At 36.7% G+C, this 21,731-nt stretch overlaps 1 protein-coding gene across 10 annotated transcripts in view; it reads left to right on the forward strand.

Moving 5' to 3' along the window:
* Positions 1-21,731, forward strand: part of TRDMT1 (tRNA aspartic acid methyltransferase 1) — a 78,425-nt gene that overhangs the window by 26,436 nt on the left and 30,258 nt on the right. For 8 of the 10 annotated variants that reach the window (XR_011499319.1, XR_011499320.1, XM_044761864.2 and 5 more), the window contains one exon: positions 17,728-17,837. Coding sequence is in view for 2 of the 10 variants with exons in the window: in XM_014846040.3 (XP_014701526.3) it covers positions 17,728-17,837 (110 nt within the window). In the remaining 8 variants the exon portion in view is untranslated. Of the gene's footprint in view, positions 1-14,839; positions 14,967-16,563; positions 16,639-17,727; positions 17,838-21,731 lie in introns of those variants that run through there. The other 2 variants (XM_044761860.2, XM_044761863.2) reach the window with 2 other exon arrangements.

Consider the following 21,731-nt stretch of genomic DNA (forward strand, 5'->3'; position numbering starts at 1 on the left):
CTAGTAGCCACTATTCTACTTTGCCTCTACTAATTTGTCTCTTCTAGGTACCTCATATCAATGAAATTATATAGTTTTTGGGTCTGGCTTATTTCACTTAGTGTAATGTTTTCAAAGTTCATCCATGTTGCAGCATGTGTCAGTATGTCACTCTTTTTCATGGCTGAATTATATTCTGTTATGTGCACATACCACATTTTGTTTATCCTTTCATCTGTTGATGAACTTGGGTTGTTTCCAGCTATTGGCTATTATTAATAATACTGCTATGAATACTGGTATATACGTTATCTATTTGAGTGCCTGCTTTTAATTCTTTTGACTGTATGCCCAGGAGTGGAATTGCTGGATCGTATGGTAATTTTTTGTTTAAGTTTTTGAGGAACCACCATACTGTTCCACACTGGCTGCACAATTTTGCATCCCCACCAGCAATGTATGAGGGTTCCAGTTCTTTCATCTCTGCCTCTTTGACTTATTATTCCACTTTTCTGATAATAGTTATCCTAATGGGTATGAAATGATTTTTTTTGTGTGTGTGGTTTTGATTTACATCTCCCTAATAATTAAAGAAGCTGAGTATCTCTTCCATGTTTTTATTGGCCATTAGTGTGTCTTCTTTGGAGGAATGTCTGTTTAAGTCCTTTGCCCATTTTGGAATTGGGCTTATTTTTATTATCCTGTTGGAGGAGTTCTTTATATATTCTGGATAGTAATCCCTTATGAGTTATATGATTTACACATATTTTCTCCCACATAGCTGAATTTTAATGGTTATAAAAGGTAAATTTAATTTCTTAATCAGCGTGATAGATTTTCCCTAAACCCAATGGACATTTTAATACCTCAATAAAAGTTTTTCATCCTCAGCAGTGTATGCAATATGCTATTGTATTGTTGCAGTCGCTACATAGATGATTCTATATCTTCTAAGTTTCATCTAACTTTATTTTATATCTGCATGTCCATGTATTTACATAATCTACATGCTATGGTATTCCTATTTGTTCCTGTACAGCTTCTAGCACAGCACCACACTTGTGACAGGTTGTCTGTAGATGACTGCTGAGTTTGTTATTGATTTGATAATCATTCTACCATTATGTTGATAAAACCATAGTTTACTTAGCCCAAAGTTTTGTATGATACAAAATTCTTGGTTGCAAACCACAGAATCTACTCTCCAGCTAGCAGAAGCAGAAAAAGTAAAGGGCATTTGGAAGCTCACAGAGTCTGCAGGACACCCAGGAAAAACAGGTCAGGGGAACAGGAACACTACTCAAACCACACTCCAGGCGTTGGCACTGCAAAGTTTCAAACTGACCTGACAGCTTTCACTAGTAAAGCTGGGGACTGGATGTGAGAAGTGCCCTTACCGTTTTCCCCTGAAAGATGGGTGCTTCTACCACTTCTCTCACAAAATAGATAGATTTCTCATTTGCTTCCTCATATCGCTACTTCTGAATTGAAGTTGTATATGGGTGCAGTTGGTTGGTGGACGTTAGATCTTCTTGCCAGACAAAGGAAGCCAGGAGAGTGAGTTCTGGCTTCTGTTTTGGGAAGAAGGGACTCATAATGTGGCAAGATTTTCAAACAGGAACCATAGGCAAAGATTCTAGATGGCCGCAAACGTAACAAATATCTGTTACATTCTTTAATACATGTTGCCCCTGTCAAGGGGCCACTTATGGCTGCTTCGATATTATTTGTGCCTGCGTAGTCTGTAAAAGTTTTGGCTAATGAGAATCTTACAAGCGAAAATAACTCCTTTCAGAAAACAGTACACGAAGTAGTTTCATGAATATATATTGGTGGAGCCTGCCAGGGCACCTGCAAATCTAAATGCTGAGCAAATAAGATTCTGTTTTTCTCATAAAATATAATATCAGGGAAAGAGCAAAGTATGTTTGAAGGTGGTGAATACAGGAAAGCTCTAGCTGATTACTCCTGTATACGTAGTCAACTATTGAGACAGCCTTACAAGCAAAACAGCCTGCCCTACCAGGTAATTTCCAGAGGTCTTTCAAGGTGTTGGTTTTGAGTTTTAACCCCGTAGTACTTAATAATTTTTAGTAAGAATCATTCAGCCTTAATATTTTCTGTTAAAATGTTAGGCGTCTCATTTGTCCCTCATTAGTTTTTATTTTCTGGATCTCTTTTGTTTTTATTTCTCAATGGCTTACATGCCAACTTGGGAGTCTACCAAACCGCTTTGTAATTAAGCGTGCTTATAACTGAATGAGGCAAGTATATTATGATGGAATGTACATCTGAATGTAACCTAGGGGTATTTTTGGAACATCAGTTGTGAGGGGCTGGAATTTGAACTGCTTGATTTTTTTTTCTTTTATATTTGTCTTTGAGATTGTAAAAGTGTCCTCTTTATGCCTATTTTCCCATAGGTATTCTTATGTGACTTGTTGCTAGATTTAAAGTGAAGCAAGGTAAAATTTATCCCATTTGAAAATATGTATCATTTGTTCTCTGTTATCTGTGGAAGTTATCAGATTGTTTTTTCCAAACTTGAAATACAAAGAAGAAATAGGAGGGATGAATTTTGTGTATTCAGTAAAGGAGAACCCTAACTTCCAATCGGCTGATGGAATTACCTGTCCTTTAAGTGATGAAAAATGAATGCTTACTTCACTGCAGGTTATTTATTACTCTATTTCACAGACCAAATTGCTTCTCCCGTGTTAATGAATAGATGACCAATTTAATTTGTGTCGGGCCCTATCTTTTGGGTTTTTTTAGGGAGCTCAATAAATACTACGCCTTTTCCTAATTCTGAACAAATGACAAATAAAACAGAAGAGTAAGGCAAATAGAAAATCAAAATCTGTGTGATTTTTCTTACTAACAAGGGCTGAGTTGGAGGATGTAGCTTAGAGAGAGGGCCAATGGGTCAGCTGATATTCAACCAGAGAATTAGGAAGCGAACCTTGTGGGCACAGCTGGAGAAGCAGGCAGAACACACGTGCCCTGTGGGTAGCTTAGTCCCAAAAGGAGCACTGGTGGAGCTGAGCAAGCATGCCCTGTTTATTCGCCCCGAATAAGCCAACTAGAGAAGTCACTCTTCCTTCCAGGGGAGAAGAAGTAGAGAGAGAGGATCGGGGAAGAGTTTAAAATGGACAGAAACCACTCACTTGGAAGAAACAGCGGTAGTGGGAAGATACACACCTCACATTTTACATTACTTTTGCCAAATGCTTTTAGGAATCCTTCAGGTGGTCTAGTTTTTCTGTTTGGCTTCTATTTTGCAAATTCTATCGTTCTTTTAGTATTTGATACTTAAACTATCTCTGACAACCATTTGGTAGTGTCAAATAATTTGAACTATGATGGTTTGTTTTTAGAGCAGCTGGGTCTTAAATCATTCTGTTATTCGGTGCTGTGAGATAGTGACAGTAGGCAGTGTGTATGTGGGACAATTTCAGGGAGAGGCCATTTCATTTCCTGGGGAAGAGCATAGTTCTATTGTCTGAAGGCCTTGGTACTTCCTAGTATGTGACCTTGGGGAAAAATGAAACTTTCTGTGCCTCAGTTTCTTCTTCTATAAAGTAGGGACAATAATCATACCTACCTCAAAGGGGAATTGTGAAGATTGTGAATTAATAAAAATAAAGCATGTAAATGGTGCTTGGATGTGGGAAGTGCTCAGTAAATATGGGCAACTATTATCAAAAATCTTAAAGTTATAGAAAGTTATTACATCTTAAAAATGGCCTTTAGAAGAAATTAAATATTTGAAGTTGTCAAAGAGCTTTCAGACTAGATTTGAATTATGCTGGAATAAATTGGTGGAGGAAGGAATTATTTATAGCCACAAAAGATGATACAGAATGGAAATTAAGACGTAAAAGAGAAGGGCAATGAAGAGAGTGGAATATTCTATTTTGCCCTCTAAATTTTCTGGAAAGCTTACTTACCGTCTCCACTAGGGAACAGATTTCTTAATCTGGATTCACTTCATGATCATTTCCCTGGCCTCCTTCCCAGCGTTTTCTGAACTACTCCATATGTTCCTCTGAGTGATAAAATTAATGCCATTATTTAGGAATAAGACTGATTAGCCACATAATAGTACTTTCTCACGGGGTATTGTGAATGTTAAATGAAACAGTTGATGTATGAAAAATAATGTAGACACTCAGTAAATCTTAGTTCCCTTTCTTTTTCCCACATAGTTTTGTAACTAGCTTTCCTCTGTTAATTGTGTTGGCTTTCCTCATTGATAAAATCAGGATACTAATACTGCTAAGCTTATAGGCTCGCTAGGAGGATTTAATGAAACAGTGCATACACGGAGTTAGTAAATAGTATATAAGTAATACTGCTGATGTTACTTGGGAAGTTGAACATTTTCATATGCTTGTTATTTGTAATTATTCTGTGGCTTGTTGATGTTTCCGGTTATATATTCTTTTTCATAATTGGTGTTTGCCGTTCAATTATGTTTTGATATTTTTTTCCAAGCAGGATTTTGAAAGATACTTGGGAGTTTTCCAGATAGTCAACAAGGGAAAGGGTACACCGGACAGAAGGAAGATCCTGTATAGATACACAGACGTGAGATAGCATAGTCTCTGTGGATACATACAAGTATTAAGGTATTTTTACAGTGTAAGTGCTACATGAAAGAAGAAGAAGTTTACAAGTTACCAAATCATGAAATGCCATGTGTAACCTGATAAGGTGCTTGGATTTTTATCTCCTAGGTCTGGGTAGCAAATAAAACTTAATGAATCTATTGGAGTCACGTTCTAGAAATTTTACCCTATGACCGCAAAGGAGGAGTGTGGATTAGAGGCAAGGTGGCCAGTTAGGAGATTTATGTTGAGAGGTGATGAAGTTAGGCAAAACCAGTAAATGGGGAAGAGAATTTTACTCGGGCTAAAGAGGATCTAAAAGTCAGTAAAACTGGGTAGTTTTTTGGGTGTGAGGTACCTACACTTCTGACTTGGGTGATTTATCGGATGGTATAGTCGCTAGTCAAGGTGGGGGAGAAATAATAGGTTTCATTTTAGACTTACAGAATTTGTGTTGTCTGTGGACCCATGGAAATGTCAAATAGGCAGCTGCTTGTGCATTTTGGACTGGAGGAGAGACAGACGAGATAGAGATTTGTTTCTATGTATATGTTGAATGTATAGAGAAGGGAACCAACAAGATGGAACTGAGGGCAATGATATTTTGTGGCTAGATAGAGAAATAGTATTCACGGAGGGAAACTGAGCAGGAAAAAATTAGATAGCAAGAAGGACAACCCCAAGAACATTGGGCCATGAAAATAAGGCGAGGAGAGGATTTCAAGGAGTGATTAGATAACACAAACCAAGTGAAATAGGATTAAAATAAATTATTGCACTAGTGGCCATTTCCTGGCTGGTATCCTATGTAACAGTCTTCTGAGAGGGATTCATCAGTGTGCCTTGATCGTCAAATAAGTTTAGGAAATTCTTCACATGATATTGTCCCTTGAGACATTCTCAGGAGACATTGATGTATCAAGAGTTGAGAAGCCCTGCAAAAAAGATGCTGTTTGGTTTAAAATAGCACTTCCTATATGTATCTGAGCAAGGGACACTTTGTTTTAGTGGGGGAGCAGAGTCCACTTACTAGCATCCTGTAAAAGAATGTTCCTTAGAGCCTGTCTTGGGAGATGCCCGACTGGCAACAAGAGGGCACTGATGGAGCCGTGGGAGGAGATATCGGAAAGCAGTGGGTGGGTGAGTGACAAGAAGTGTCCAGGCCACACAGATTGACTGATATGCATTAGGCCTGATCATGTTGACAACTTTGACCAGCTCTAAAGTAAACTTCTCGGTAACTTTTCTGTAAGGCAGGATTTCTTAATGTTCCCATAATCTCTGTTTTTTCTAAAGATGGACAAAACTTAACTCCTGGTTCTCCTTACGCCTCCCAGACTTGCTGCTCTTGCAGCCTTCCTCATCCCAGTAATGGGCGTCTCCGTTCTTCCAGGGGCCCAGACCCAAGTCTTGGAGTCATCCTTGTTCTTCCCTTTCACTCACATGAGCAAATTCTGTAGGCTCTACCTTCAAACTATATGTATAATTCTTTCATTTCTCTCCGTCCTCACTGTTACCACTTTGTCCACAATCTCTCTCCCATTTTATCAAACTTAATTTATGTGCCATTCCATTTTTGCTTGGCCCCACCTGCCTCCTGGGCCCTGAGCTGCTTGTTCAGCATAGCCCCCAATTCTTCTGATGTTGCCTCATCCCACAACACTGCCAGTGTCTGGACTCAGATGAAGCATCAGGCTGTGAACGTGGGATCCAGCTGCTCCAGCAGCTGTCTGGAGGGGTTGGATAACAAAGCCCTAAATGGAGAGGAGGGAGAGAGTCATGCCTGTGAAATAATACAAAACATGTATTTTGGTCTCTGCCCCCAGTTCCTAGCTCAGAGCTCCTGAAGCCCTTGTAATTTCAAGGGTGATAGAAGTATCTTTTGTTCTAATGAGGCAACTCTTGGTTGGCTCCTGGATAGCTTGAGGATGGGGCTGGTCACCAGAAAGACCAAGGCATGCTTAACTGGAGATTAAGTTAATGATTGATCATGCCTACGTGATGAAGCGTCCATAAAAATCCTAAAAGTATGGGGTCTGTAGACCTTCTGGGTTGGTGAACACATCCACATGCCAGGAGGATGGAGCGCCCCAACTCCATGGGACAGAAGCTCCTGCACTGGGGACCCTTCCAGAACTTGTCCTATGTTTCTCTTCATCTGGCTGTTTATCCTCTGTATCCTTTATAATATCCTTTATTACATAATAAACTGGTAGATGTAAGTAAGTGTTTCCCTGAGGTCTGTGAGATGTTCTAGCAAATGATCAAATCCGAGGAGGGAATCATGGGAATCTCTGATTTGTTACCAAGTTGTCAGAAGTTGGGGGTAACCTGGGGATTTATGACTTGGGCTTGGTGTCTGAAGTGGGGGAAGTCTTGTGAGAATGACCCCTTAATCTGTGGGGTCTGTGCTAACTCCAGTTAGTGTCAGAATGAATTGAATTGTGGACATCGAGCTGATATCTCAGAGAATTGCTTAAGGTGGGGAAAAAATTCACACATCTGGTGTCAGGAGTTTTGTGAGTGTGGTAGTAGTGTGAGTAAAGGAGAAACGCAGGAGTATTTTTCCTATACATGCCTCATGGGTGACTTCTGACCACTAAGAGAAAGGATGAGGAAGGAGTCAGCAGACACATTCCTCTCCCTTCCTCCGCCTCCCAGTGTTCTTTGCTCAGGTACATACGGACCATGGATGGTGTTTTGAAGGGTGTTAATAGGTATTATGCAGGACACAAAACAAATGTGTGTGTGTGTGTGTGTGTGTGTTGGAGAGTGGTCAGATCGGTAGAATCATGGAGGGTTTTTGTATGTATAATTATATGTGAAATTTTAATGGAAAATAGAGATTTTTCTGTACCACATGAGAAAACATTTGAAATTTTCTCAAAATAATCTAGTCTATTAAGAATAAATTGGTTTTAACTCAATGCAGAATTTTAATTGTATGTTGATAATGAGCTATGGCGAAAATAATGAAGTTCAAGTGTTTTATTTTTGGCCATATGCTAGTTATTTGTTGATCTCTGAAAAACTACGCCAGTATAGTTTAATTCTTATTGTTTTTGATTCTTTTGACTATTGTTGACTTGGTGGGATGAAATAATGACTTGAGTTACAGCTGTTTACTGGTGTGTATGTGTGTGTGGTCACAGTCCACTGAGCCTATTTTGAGACTGTATCCAAACCTTTCTTGTCTGTCCTTGATGCTTACTTTCCTTTTGTGATTCGTCAGGGTCATAACCAAGAGAAGTATTGAATTCTTTTGTTCTAATATAAAAACAGTTTTTTGTCTGCTTTTTACTGATTATAAAAGTAGTACACTCTTATTATTAAAAAGAAGACCAAATTATCCAAAAATGCTTAACAGAAGAAGTAAGAATTACCGTCAAATTCTGCCTCTACCACCAAAACATAGCGCCTGTTGACATTTGCTGAGTTTTTTTTTCTTAATGTGCATATACACACATACACATACACTTTACAAAACTTGGGTCATTACTCAACAGGATATTTAGTAACTTGCTTTTTGTACTTAAAATATGTATATCAGTTAATGTCAGTATATATGGGTATCATTTTTAATGTATCTATTCTCATACACGTATGTTGGCTTAAACATCTTTACTTGTCCAAATATTTCCTTAGCATATATTGCTGGAAGTGGAGTAGCTGGGTCTAACAATAGAAGAGTTGAATCAATGTATACTACAGCCAACATGAGGAAGGACACATTTCCTCAAATACTTGCTAGCTCTAGACAGCGTTTATCTTATAAAATCTTTGCTAATCTGATAGGTAAAACTGATGAATGTGGATTTCTGTCACTATTGGTGAGGTTCAGCATCCTTTTTTATGTTAATTGGTCATCGGAAAGTCTTTGGTTTTGAATTGTCCGTAATTGAAATTTCTATTTTAACTGTTTTTACTTTCAGAACTTGGGTTTTATAGTTGGTGAGATCGTACAACTGAGAATGTTATGCACTCCTTAAAGACAGTGGAGATACAGTTTACAAATGGTTCTCTACATGTTTGTTGTATTTAGAATACATATGTAGGATTAGGTTGTTGGGTGGCCCCATAATGAAGTTCTTGTTCCCGAAATTGGGACTCCTGCCATTGTTGCCTCACTTTAGGACACTTGGGGAGTATTTGATGAAGAGAAGAGCTTTTGTTTTGTAGATATATAGTTAATTAATCACTCATTCACAAGGCTTTTGGCATTCCTGTTGCTCTGCTTGCCAAGTCGGAATTTGAAATGCATTTCCTCATAGTGACAAGTGATGTTTAAGTGTATTTTCTCTTGAATACCTATTAGAACTGCTATTTTCAAGAAAAAGAAAACTCAAACTGGTTTGTATAAAAGTTGTACATACAGACTCATATAATGACCAAGCCCAGAGGAACGTTTGGTTTGGGGTAGAGCTTGAAGAAGGGGCTCAAATCATGTCACTAGGAACCAGTTTCTTTCTCTTTGTCTCTCAACTTTGTTCCTTCTGGATTGGGTGCATTTTTATATACCCTCTTTTCTTATTGCATCAACATGGCTATAGTAGCCTCTGAACTTACATCCTTCCATGCTTGAAGTCAGCAGGAAAGATCAGGCATCTCTTCCTAGTTGCCCAAGAAAGAGCCAGGGGTCCCCTCTTATTGTGCTTCGTTGGCTTATTTTGAGTTGCATGCCCATCCTGAAACCACTTTGGCAGGTCTTGTTGACTCAGGCACTGACACATGCTCATCTGTGACCCCCCCCCCCCCCAGCCCGAGGCAACACACCTGCCACCCTGCAGCGCTCACTGAGACAGCAGACCTATCTGCCATCAAGCGCTGTGCTGACAGAGCAGCCTCATGACTATTGTAAAAGGGACTTTTCAATCACATGTGAAACACCCCATTTGGGGGTATATAACCACTCTGTGCACCCCACTTCTTCGGTGCCCTTTCTTCCTTCGGGAAGAAAGGCCCCGGGCCATGGTTCCTCATAAAGCTTTGTTTAATTTTCTCTTGCTATTCTGTCTCGTGTGAATTTAATTCGTTCTCCAGCCAGACGAACCCCCATTTGGGGAGAGGAAATGTCCTCCTCCCCTACACCATGCATCTGTTCAGTCAAGAGCTGTTTGTTGAGAACCTGTTGGATGCCAGTTACAGCAGTATCTAGGTGCTGCAAGTACCCAGATACACAAGACATGGCAGGGCTCTGTCAGATTGTTTGGTCTAGTGAGAGAAGCAGTGTCCTGGCATAAATGTGATGATAGTGTTAACCACAGAGTGTGATAAGGGCAGGAAGAATGGCCCATTTCAAACCACCAGTGGGCTCCCTGAAGGCCTCCTGGAGGAGTCATGCCTGAGCTGAGCGAGGCCTGAAAGATCTATAGGAATGATCTAGGACAAGAGAGATGGTGTCAGAGGCTGGGCAGGGTAGGGTAGGTCTTTTAACTATGTGCAGAGGCACTAGGATTGAGTAATTATGGCCCATTTGGGGCATGATCAGTAGTTTGGTATTACCCGAGGGAACAGTGTGTGTGTATGAGTGTGGCAGGTGTGAACTGGAAGAAAATGGGGTTGGTCAAGGGGCAATGCCAGGAGAGGAGGCTGGACAGGTACACAGGGTCCAGGTCATGCTAAGAAGTGTGGGTTTTATCAGGAAGACAGTGGTGAACTCCTTTTAAGCAGTAGAATTATTTGATTAGGACCCAGAAAGAACCCAGGGAACCCCGTAAGTGCAAATTTGCTGATGTACATTCAGAAAAAAAAGAGCATTTGATACCATTATGTTTTTTTCTTAATTGATATTGTTATATATATTGATATGTGTAGTTTGTAAATAACATATCCATTGAACACTGACCATCTCCCTTTATAAGTTTCTAAACTACAGAGTTTCTATAAGAAACATAAATAAATGAACGTTTATTTTTCCTTTAAACAAAATTTAATTTTAAAACAAACAATCTCATATCACTTTGCAAGTGATTTTGTCTTCAATGTTCTCAAAACTTAGTGGAAGGATGCGGGGCTGGCCCTGAGGCCGAGTGGTTAAACTTCCTCACATTCCAGTTTGTTGTCCAGGTTCACAGGTTTGGATCCTGGGCGTGGACCCACTCCACTCATCAGCCATGCTGTGGAGGCATCCCACATACAAAGTAGAGGAAGACTGGCAGAGTTGTGAGCTCGGGGCTAATGTTCCTCAAGCAAAGAAAGAGGATTGGCAATGAATGTTAATTTAGAGCGAATCTTCCTCACCAAAAAAACAAACAAAAAAAACCTTAATGGAAGGAGGCATTTCTTAATTTTAGGACAGTAAATTATTTTAAAACACCAAAAACCTCTTGTAAAAAGGGCTTATGAATTAGTAATCATTCAGAGATCTGTTGAATGAAAGTCTGAGAACATAAAGAAATTAAGGTTTATATTCTCACTTTAGTAATCATGGTCAGTAGTTACGGTTTGACCTTTGTTTTATGTCAGGAACCACTGAGGTTTGCTGCTTGTTTTTATCCTTTGATTGTTAGGTGACAAAGAAGCCATCAATCCAAAGGGAAAACAGAGCTTCCTTAGGGATAGCTGTTGTGTCTCTTTCTAATAATCATATTATGATAAAAATCATCTGAGGAAGTCTTGCCATGCAAAAGTATTTAGCAAGAGATTACTGAAGTTAGAAAATCTGTGAGGTTGAATATCATTGTGCTGGAGTTTCAGCAGTTTTGCTTTTGAGATTTTGAGTATAACATGGTATTGTTCGTAATATTGCTATTGCTATTAATATTCTTCATGTGTGATCTTTGAATCGTTTATTTAATAAAAGGTTTTGGTAAGTTTCCTAAGTTCTTTCTGTTTTCTTAAATCAAGCGTCCAAAGTTTTTCTCCTAGGAGAATACAGATGTGACTTTAAAAATATAGTGAAAATAGTAGTTGCTTGGCAGAAATTCACTCTACAAGGAAAATTTGAGGGGAAAATCACCTTTTTTATTAAGGGAGGGATTCCTGTACTTCAGGGAAAAACAGTATTCTTCTACTTTTAAGACTCCCCTGACCTCCATAAATATAAACTTCGTATCTCCACCCCTGTAGGGTCTAGTAAGTTGCTTTGCACATGATAGTCAATAAATGTTTATTGAATTAAATTGATATAGTCTAAATAGGAAGTGAACCTGAAATTCTCTTCTCATCACACACATACACACACACACACCTTCTAAACAACTGAGGTATCTGTTAGGATTAGGTTTGTGCGTCCGTTAGGATTAGTTTTGACTGGCAATAATAGAAACATCCAAAATAATAGTGGCTAAAAGAAGGTAGAAATATATCTCTTTCTCACATATAGTAAGTCTAGATGTGGTCATCTGGGGCTGCTATGGTGGCTCCGTGAAACCCTTTAGGACCTCAACTCCTGCCAGTTTTCGCTCTGCCAGCTCTGTAGAGTGGCCCTCCTCGTCATGGTCCAGTGTGACGACTAGAGCTGCAGCCATTACCTTTATTTTCCAAACCAACAGTGGAAAGGTCAGAAGGCACAAACAGCTATCACCGCCTTCCTTTTTCAGAGACTTCCTGAGAGTGTGGTAGACTTCTTCTATCTCATTGGTCAGAACTTAGCCCCATGGCCTCATCTGGCTGCAGAAGGGTGGCATACAGTCCTTTACTTGGTGCATTGCCGCAGTGAATAAATTTGATGTTGGGTTATTGAAGAGGAGGGGAAATAAATTTTGGGATAGGCAAATAATTTCTGCAGAGGTAGTAAGACTAGAAATCACATTTTTGAATTATTACAGGAATGAAGTGAAATTTCCTTCAGAGAGACTGGGCATTAATGAGAAATTTAGAAGTTCTTTGAGTTCTATAATACTAAGAAGATGATGTTTGCTATCTACTTCCCATGCTGATTTTTAAATACTTATTTGTTTAGTGTTGAGTTTGGCTAATAGGTGAGTATTGCTCAGGTAGTTTGAAATGAAAAGAGGGACAAGGGAATTGAAGATTGCTATCAAAAAAGAAGGGGCAGTATTTAACCTAAGGTCTAGCTTTGTCTGTGAAGTGGGGTTAGTTTCTCTCCTGATCGATAATTAGAAGGAAACAAGCATTTATGCATTATTCTTGCAGTTTGATACCCACAAATCAATTTATCTCTGCATCATCACTGAATATGGAAACAGAAAGTTTATTTTGTTTGTCATAATGTAATTATGGACTTACTATTTTTGTAGTACCTAGAGAAGGCAAATCGATAGACAAACTTAACCACAGGAGAGCATTTCTCTTGTGTCAGTTCTCTAGTTTCTGAGCAGTGAATCAGGAAGCAAAGACCAAGACTTGTGTTAAATAATGGTAGGTAGTGAAAGATGGTCTGAAGACCTACCTCCTTTCCCACATACTCACAGAGGTTTAGGGATAGAAAGTGTCTTTAGAAGTTTGTTTAGTTGAACTGTCTTCCTCCATATTGGACAAGCAATAAATATTGTGGAAATAGAAGATTCTGCCCTGGTTTGAAAAATATTTCGCCCTAAACCTGTTTCCCTCTTTCATGCCAGGGTTTGATAATAAGGTCAAGAAAGTTTTTCCTTTTAGCGATGTTAATCTCTTGTTTTTTTATAGTAGAAATTGAAACCATGCAGGTATTATCATTTGTGAAGATCCCTTCTTATGTCACTCTAAAATCTTTCAAAAGTATTTATCCTGAAATTTGTCTCTCAGATGAACAGTTACAATTCTTAAACTTTTCACACTGGTACAATTTCCTAACCTTAATAATAAGAACAACAATTAAAATAATAATCTATTTATGCTGTACTATTCCAGATAGATGTCAGGCAGTGAATAGGAATCTAATCATTATTGAGCATCTACTGTATACTGAGTGTTCCATGTACTTTATTTCATTTACTTTTTTACAGCAGCCCTTTATGGGAACTGCTATTATGTCCATTTCATTTATTAGAAAACTGAGGCTTAGAGAGATAAGTAGATTTTCCAAGGCTACATAACTAATAAGTGTCAAATCTAGAATTTGAACACAAATTTCTCTAACTCCGTAGGCTATGCTTTCCCCTCTTATGCATGGTCCCCTTCCTCCAGGAATTTTGCTGATGGTGATCCCAATGATTATAGAAGTGGGCTGCCCAACATGGTAGCTACTGTCCATATGTAGTATTTAAATTTAAATTAATTAAATTAAAATTCAGTTCCTCAGTTGCACTGCCCTCATTTTAAGTGCTCAGTAACCACATGTGCCTATTGACTACTGCCATATTGGACAGCACAGAGACAGAACATTTCCATCATCATAGAAAGTTCTATTAGAGTACGCTGCTGTAGAGTTTCAGCTTAACTCTAATTTCAATGACCTACATTTAGAAATAACCTTTCTTAATAGAGACCAGCCTATCTCCCTGGAATTGAGGCTCCCTGCCTCCCCAGGGCTAAGGGTATGCTGCCTCATCATACCAATACCATTTTAAGTGGACTTTCCTGGAGACTTACTGGAAAGAGTTTTTACACTTTTCCTTGTAAATTCCCTCAGTGTGCTTTTTTTTGCTAACATTAATTTGGCGTCTTTCTCTCCTGTCGCGTTTCCCCAGCTCTGGTCTATACTCAGATCTCAAACGCTTCCTATCCACTTTCTGGTTTATAGGCTCTCGTATTTATTCACATCAGAGTAACGAAGATCTAAAGTATGTCTTGACCCAAAGTAAAATTTTTGATTGACTGTTAGCTAAACTTCTAAGGAGATTTTCTAAGGAAATTGAATGGACTTAAAAAAATGTTTTTAACTTATTTTTTGTTATTTAGTCCATAGGAAGAATTTATTTACAATTTTTGAAATGCCGGAATTTTAAAAATGAAACAAGAAATATACTTTGCTAATAGTCATAAAACATTTGGCAATGATTTTAAATTCAAAATCCTTACAGGTCTGTTTTATTCCTAATTAAGTTCTCACTTTGAATGGAAGGAAATAGACAGTGGATGTATTCAACTGATCTTTCATTTCACAACTAGATGTCAGTGTTAACATACCTGATTAGATGTCTCAGGTGTGATTATAATGAGGTAATTCAAATAATTACTCACCTATATGAGATACAGACCAGAAAACAAATGATCAAGAAGGAAAAAAAGAAAAAATAGGCTACTTTTCTTATTTCAAAGTGGGCTGGTTAATTCCGTATTTACAGTTTTTAAATATTGATTTTTCCCCACCTTAATAACTATGCAACTATGCAACAATTAAGCTTTTTGATTTATTTGGTTCTAAGAGGCAGAGAGAGTGTGAACTTGTACCTTTTCACTACTGCCAACCAGAGATTCTTCCCTACAACTTGTCGAGAGAGAGTGACCAGAAAAAGAAGGAAAATTATTGCTATTCAACTGTGGGGTGTGTAGGTGTGTGTGTTTCTTACTTACTTTAATAAGAAACATATTTGACAGCATGAATTATTATGCATGTATTGTCAGTGACATTTCTAATGTCTCACCAAAAGTCTCTCTTGATATAACTAAATGTGTGTTTTTTAGTTCGGTCTTCATAAAAATGGGAGCATGATACCCCTTAGCCTTCCCTTGTAGATCCAATCTGACAGCTGTTGAACATCATTTACATAGCGTTTCTCTAACTAGTGTCTCACCTTTTATAGCCATGCTTCATGTAAATATGCACTCCAGAATAATAACCGAAATGTCGTGAATACACTCCAGGTAAAGCAATAGACCAAAGGACTGAAGACGCGTCCGCTCCCTCCACCTCCACCTCCACCTCCACTGCCACCAAAAGATCCTAATGGGTCCCCTTTCCCCAACCCCCCCCTTTGAGAATTACCTCTCCTGGATCACTTAAGTGATGGAGGTCACTTAGGCAAAATTCTGTTGAATCATATTCACTTTGATATTTTAGTTAAACATTTTCAAAATCTGCGTATGCAGCTTAACGAAGATTTTTGGAGGCTTCAGATTTAAAGTGAACAGTAGGGAATATCAAGACAACCTGTCTTTGGAGCTCAATTTAAGATTTTGACGGAATTGACAGGACTTCTTTTTAAAATTTTTATTTATGAGTTTAACTTTTTCTTTGGGAACATATCCATACCCCAAAACAATTGTGTTTTGAAAAGGCAAGTTGAATTAGTATCAGTGATATCTTAGTACCTCCATTTCTCATCATAGAAATAACATTGTAGGTCATGCAGTAGATCCTGAATAACAATCTAAAATGTGTGCAAGCAGTGCATTTGTTTATTGACTTTAAAAATCTATTGCTTGCTAAGAAAGAATTTTGGGTTCATCACTTCTTGGATTGCCACATAAAACACTCATTTAGCAGTTGCTCTTTGCCAGTTTGTATATCTTCAGGCACAAAATACAAGAACATAAAATTAATTATTGATTATGGTACAGATTCAGCACATCACTGCGGATTTTCAATCAGCCTGACAAAGGAGAAAAGTCATATCAGTCAACTCCAGGCAACCCCGGTTTGCTGTGTATATAGTAGAAATGCAAGCAACTTGCATCATGCTCTTAAACAACCTATCTTACTTAGCAAAACAACAAAATAGTTCAATGACGCTCATGTAATCCTGAGCTCTCTTACAATGATTAGTAGTTGATTAGTTCTTGACCTGGATTATAACAGGTTTGTGATTGTGCAAAAATGATCCTTATATTCTAATTTGTTGTTGTTGTTGTTTAAAAGCCTTCTAGATTTATGTTTCAAGATTTCTGATGCCATTGACAAAGATATAACATTAAATTTATTTTATACTAAGGCAAATAACTAGTTATTGAATTTAAACTGAATTGGAGGCAGCTACCTATAATATTACTAACTGGACCTCAAAGTTTCTAGTGACCTGTGTAGAAGGCAGCAGGGTACATGGGCGATAACTGGTCTTAGCTGAGTGTCTTGAACCCAGTAGGCACTTAGCATATGTTTCCTTAGAGACATCTGTGCCCTTGTTTTCTCTCTGGCGTCATCTCTCCTAGGTCTCTGTATGGTTGTGAGTGTTTCCTGAGTGTGCGCAAGCCTTCCTCCTTGCCCCATCTTCTGTGATCTGCTAAGGTACCTGCTGCACGAGCCCTAGCTTCTCACATCCTAATTGTTTTTTTCCCTTCTCTTTTTGATATTTGGGCTAAGCTAAGCTAACTATTAACAGTGAATGGTTATTAAAGGAATATTGATTTGGAGCTACTATGTAATTTGTAATATTTTCTCTGATGATTTTCTTAAGAAGTCTCAAATACTTTTATTTTTAAAGCTCTTCACGTTTTCTCCTGTTTTGGGACAGGGCATATACATGTATGTGTTTGAGGGAAGAAGTACAAGGAAGGTGGTAATTGCAAAATGTAACAGCAGCTACGCTGCCATACTTCAAACTTTGACTGCCATTTAAAGACTGTGGCAAAATTCTCTGAATCTGAAAGCATTTTGAAAATGCTTTTCTTTAGCAGCAAGACGGAAGGGCAGTGAAGACACGCCCTTGTAATTATTTCCCTCACTCTTCTCATGTTCTCTCCTGGTCTGTCAAAATTTTTAAGGTTTGGTCTGTGAACTTTTTACATTTGGATACCAGTTAATTACTTGCCTCATTTAAAAACTTTCCTAAAGTTTAAATGTGTGAATTTTGTGGTATGTGAATTATATGTCACTAAAGCTGCTATTAAAAAAAAAAAAAAACTTACCAAAAAGCATTTTCAGTGGTATTTGGAAGCAGCTTTGTAATAACGTTAGAAGATGAGGAACAAAGGGTAGTTATTTGTTTATAAAGAGTTCCAAGTGATATGGCTTTTTAGAATATATGTCACTTTCCTATTTTTGATTTGTTTTAACTTAGGAAAACTTTCCATTTAACTCATAAGCATATATCTTAATGGAAAGAGGAAAGCAAATTTAAGAGATAATGACTAAAACATTTAAATCTTATTTTTAGCCTTGGAATGCTGTCAGAGAGATGAACCAGAAGTACATAAATCTTCCACTTCACACCTAGCCCCTCCTGGCCTGGTCATCCATTGACAGTCTGAGATCTGGCTAGATAATTGAGAGAGTGAGGACGTGTACCAGGAAATTCTGTTGTTTTTCATTCTCTCTACAATGACCAAACTGCTGTTAAGGCCTTTTCTTTTTAAGATATTCCATTTATCGTTACAGAAAGCTGCATACCTGCACAAGTGGTGGCTGCCATTGATGTAAACACTGTCGCTAATGAAGTCTACAAGTATAATTTTCCTCACACGCAGTTACTGGCCAAGACAATTGAAGTGAGTAACGATTACTATTGTTTTAATAAGTGTATAGAAAAGAAAATGTGATTGAGAAACACTGTAAGATACTGGTTTTCAGTATCTTAATTGGAAGATAAATCATATATAAATGAAAAAGTTTAGGAAAAGGGAATTAACATTTTATATTCTATCTGAAGATAGCGTGCTTTTTTGTTTTAATTTTCAGCTTAGAGGGAGATCATTGTTTTGGTGTCTGAGAGAAAGGATTGAAATGTAAGAATATGCTTGATTTCTAAATGCTTGGTTCTGTAGTGATATTAAACTTTAATTCTTTACTTTTAAGCGATACTCATGTACAATAGGTATAGCAGGAATGAAAAGAAGAGAGGCAGTCATTGGCTATTACTTATTGACTGCTTCTTCTTTTAGCAAGCCTGTCAAAGTTAAAGGTAATATTTCATCTGTAATTAACTCAAGTAGAAGTATTTAACATTGATGTACATTGACTTATTTTAAGAATAATATGAAATTGTGTTTTTTTCTCCCAATTTCTTGTCATGAAAAATTCTACTCATGCATTTCTCATGAAGCCATAATTTGTATACAATAAGCTGCACCCATTTTAAGTGTACAGTTTGAGTTTTGAACAATGTATATAACTGTGTAACCACCACCACATTCAAAAATTAGAACATCCATCCCCTTAAAATGTTCCTTAGTGCCCCATTTTAGTCAGTCTCTGACCCCAGCCCCAGGCAACTCCTGATCTGCCTTTTGTCATGATAGGTTACATTTTCCATTTTTAGTATATCATGAATAAAATCAGGGGTGTAATTTTTTTAGTGTAACTTCTTTTGTTTACTGTGATGTTTTTTGAGTTTCCCCATGTTGTTACATATATCAGTAGTCTGCTCTTTTTTATTATTGCTAAGTAATATTCCGTACATTGAAATATTATCTACTACAATATGTATATCCATTCATGTGATGTTAGACATTTAGGTTGTTTCCAGTTTTTGACTATTACAAAAAGGTTGCTATGAACGTTCATGTACAAAGTTTGCATGGAACTTTGTTTCTATTTCTTGTGGATAAATACCTATGAGTGGAATTGCTGGGTCATGTGGTAAGTTTCTTTATGAAAAAAATGCCAGTTGTTTTCCATAGTGTATGCACCATTTGCATTCCCATATTCAGTGTTTAAGTGTTTCAGTTGCTTCACATCCTTGTCAACACTTGCTATTGTCAGTCTTTTAAATTTTAGCCACTCTAGTGAGCTTATAATGGTACAGAGATTTTTTGTGTGTGGTATTATAATTTTAATATGCATTTCTTTGATGACCAGTAATGTTGAATATCTTTTCATGTGCTTATTGACCATTTCTGTGTCTTCTTCTGTGATGAAATTTCTTGCCCAGTTTTTATTATTTGGGATGTTTGTATTATCATTTAGTTGTAAGCGTTGTTAATGTTTTCTGAGTTCAGGTTGTTTGTCAGAAATATGTATAACAAATATTTTCTCTAATTCTGTAGGTTGCCTTTTCATTTCCTTAATTGTGTTTATCAAAGTGCAGAAGTTATTTATCTCTTTTTTCTTTTTTGGGACACATTTCTTGTGTCCTAAGAAATCTTTGTTTACCCCATTTTCTCCTAAACGTTTTATAATTTTGGCTTTTACATTTAGGTTTTTGACCCATTTAAAGTTACTTTTTGTAACTTATAGTATCAGATAGGGGTCATTTAGGTTTTTCCAAGTGCATATAAAATGGTTCCAGCACCATTTTCTGAAAATATTATCTTTTTCCCAAGTTCCTTGACACTTTTACCAAAAAAATAGATCATATATGTGTGGGTTTATTTCTGATCTCTGTCTTCAGTATGTTTATCCTTACACCAACAACATGCTCTTAATTATTGTAGCTTTGTAGTATATATTGAATTCAAAAGTGTAAGTTCTTAAACTTCTATTTCTTTTTCAAGATTATTTTGGCTACACTTGTCCTTTACATTTCTGTGGTAGGTTTCAGAATCAGCCTGCCAATTTCTACCAAAAAAAAAAAAAGATATTTTGATTAGAATTGCACTAATTCGTTTTGGAAGAACCAATATCTTACTAAAATTGAGTCTTCTAATCCATGAACATAGTATCTCTCTTCATTTATTTAGGTCTCCTTTAATTTCTATCAGCAATATTTTGTAATATTTAGTGTACAAGTCTTGCACATATGTTGATTAATTTATCCCTAAATATTTGTGGATTTTGATGCTATTGTAAGTGGTATTTTTTTAAATTCATTTTCCAATTGTTTGTTAGTTGCATGTAGAGATAGACCTATTTTTGTCTGTTGACCTTATATCCTGTGACTCTGCTATATTGACCTGTTAGTTCTAGTAGCTTTAATATTGACTTAAGAATTTTTACATACACAATCATATTGTCTGAGAATAGTTTTACTTTTCCCTTCCAATCAACGTGACTTTATTTTCCTGCCTTGTTGCATTGTCTAGGACCTTCTGTACAGTGTTGGATAAAAAGAGTTACAGTAGACATACTTGCCTTCTTCCAGATCTTAGGGGCAGAACATTCAGTTACTTACCATTTTTAGTATGATATTAGTTGTAGATTTTTCATAGTTGCCTTTCATCAAGTTGAGGAAGTTTGTTTTTATTCTATTTTCTGAGAATTTTTATTATGAATGGGTCTTGAGTTTTGTCAAAAATTTTTTTGAATCTTTTAACATGACTATATTGTTTTTCCCTTTTATTTTGTTAATATGGTGATTATATAAATTACTTTTTTAATTGTTGTGGCAATATTTCATTCCTGTGATAAATCCTCCTTGGTCATGATGTATCACTGTTGGATTCAATTTGCTAATATTTTAAGTATTTTTGCATTTATCTTCATAGGTGGTTTTGCAGCTTCCTCACAATGTTTTTGTATGGATTTAGTATTAGGGTAATACTAGCCTTCTATTTTCTAGAAGAATTTGTAAAGAACAAGTATTAGTTCCTCTAAAAATGTTTGCTAGAATTTCATTAATGAAGCCATCTAGCCTAGTGTTTTCTTTCTGGGAAGGTTTTTAACTATGAATTTAATTTCTTTACTTGCTATAAGACTATTGAGGCTGTCTATTTATTTCTGATTCAGATTTTGGAAATTTGTATCCTTGAAGAAATGTATCCGTTTTATCTAATTTGTCAAATGTATTGGTGTAACAGTTTTCAGAATATTTCCTTATATCCTTTTTCTATCTGTATGATCTATAATGATGTCCTATATGTCATTCCTGATGTTAGTAATTTATATCTTTTCTGTTTTTTCTTCTATTAGTGAAGCTGGAGGTTTACCAATTTTATTGGTCTTTTCAAGTAAACAGCTTTGGATGTAATTAAATTTATCTACTGTTCACTTACTATTTCACTAATTTCTGCTCATATTTATTATTTCTTTCTACTTTGCTTTTGATTTACTCTTTTTATACTTCTTACAGTGGGACTTTAGATGATTGACTTGAGTTTGTTTTCCTTTTTAAATATAAATATTTAATACTATAAATTTTCCTCTGCATTTTAGTTACATTCCACAGATTTTCGTATATTGTATGTTCATTTTCATTCAATTCAAAATATTTTCTAATTTCCTTTCTGATTTATTCTTTGCTCTATGTGTTATTTTTAAGAATGTTTTTTAAATTTCCAAATATTTAGGAATTTTCCAGTTATCGTTCTGTTATTGACTTATTGTTTCTGTTTTATTGTGGTCATACTGTGTATGGTTTCAGTTATTTTACATTTGTTGAGATGTGTTATGGCTCAGCATTCACCTTGTCTACTGAATGCTCTGTGCTGTTGAAAAGAATGTCTATTCTATTTTTGTTGGGTGTAATGTTCTATAAATTTCAATTAGGTCAAGTCCGTTGATAATGT

The sequence above is a fragment of the Equus asinus genome, chromosome 29 (genome assembly GCF_041296235.1).
Source record: "Equus asinus isolate D_3611 breed Donkey chromosome 29, EquAss-T2T_v2, whole genome shotgun sequence".
Taxonomy (NCBI): Eukaryota; Metazoa; Chordata; class Mammalia; order Perissodactyla; family Equidae; genus Equus; species Equus asinus.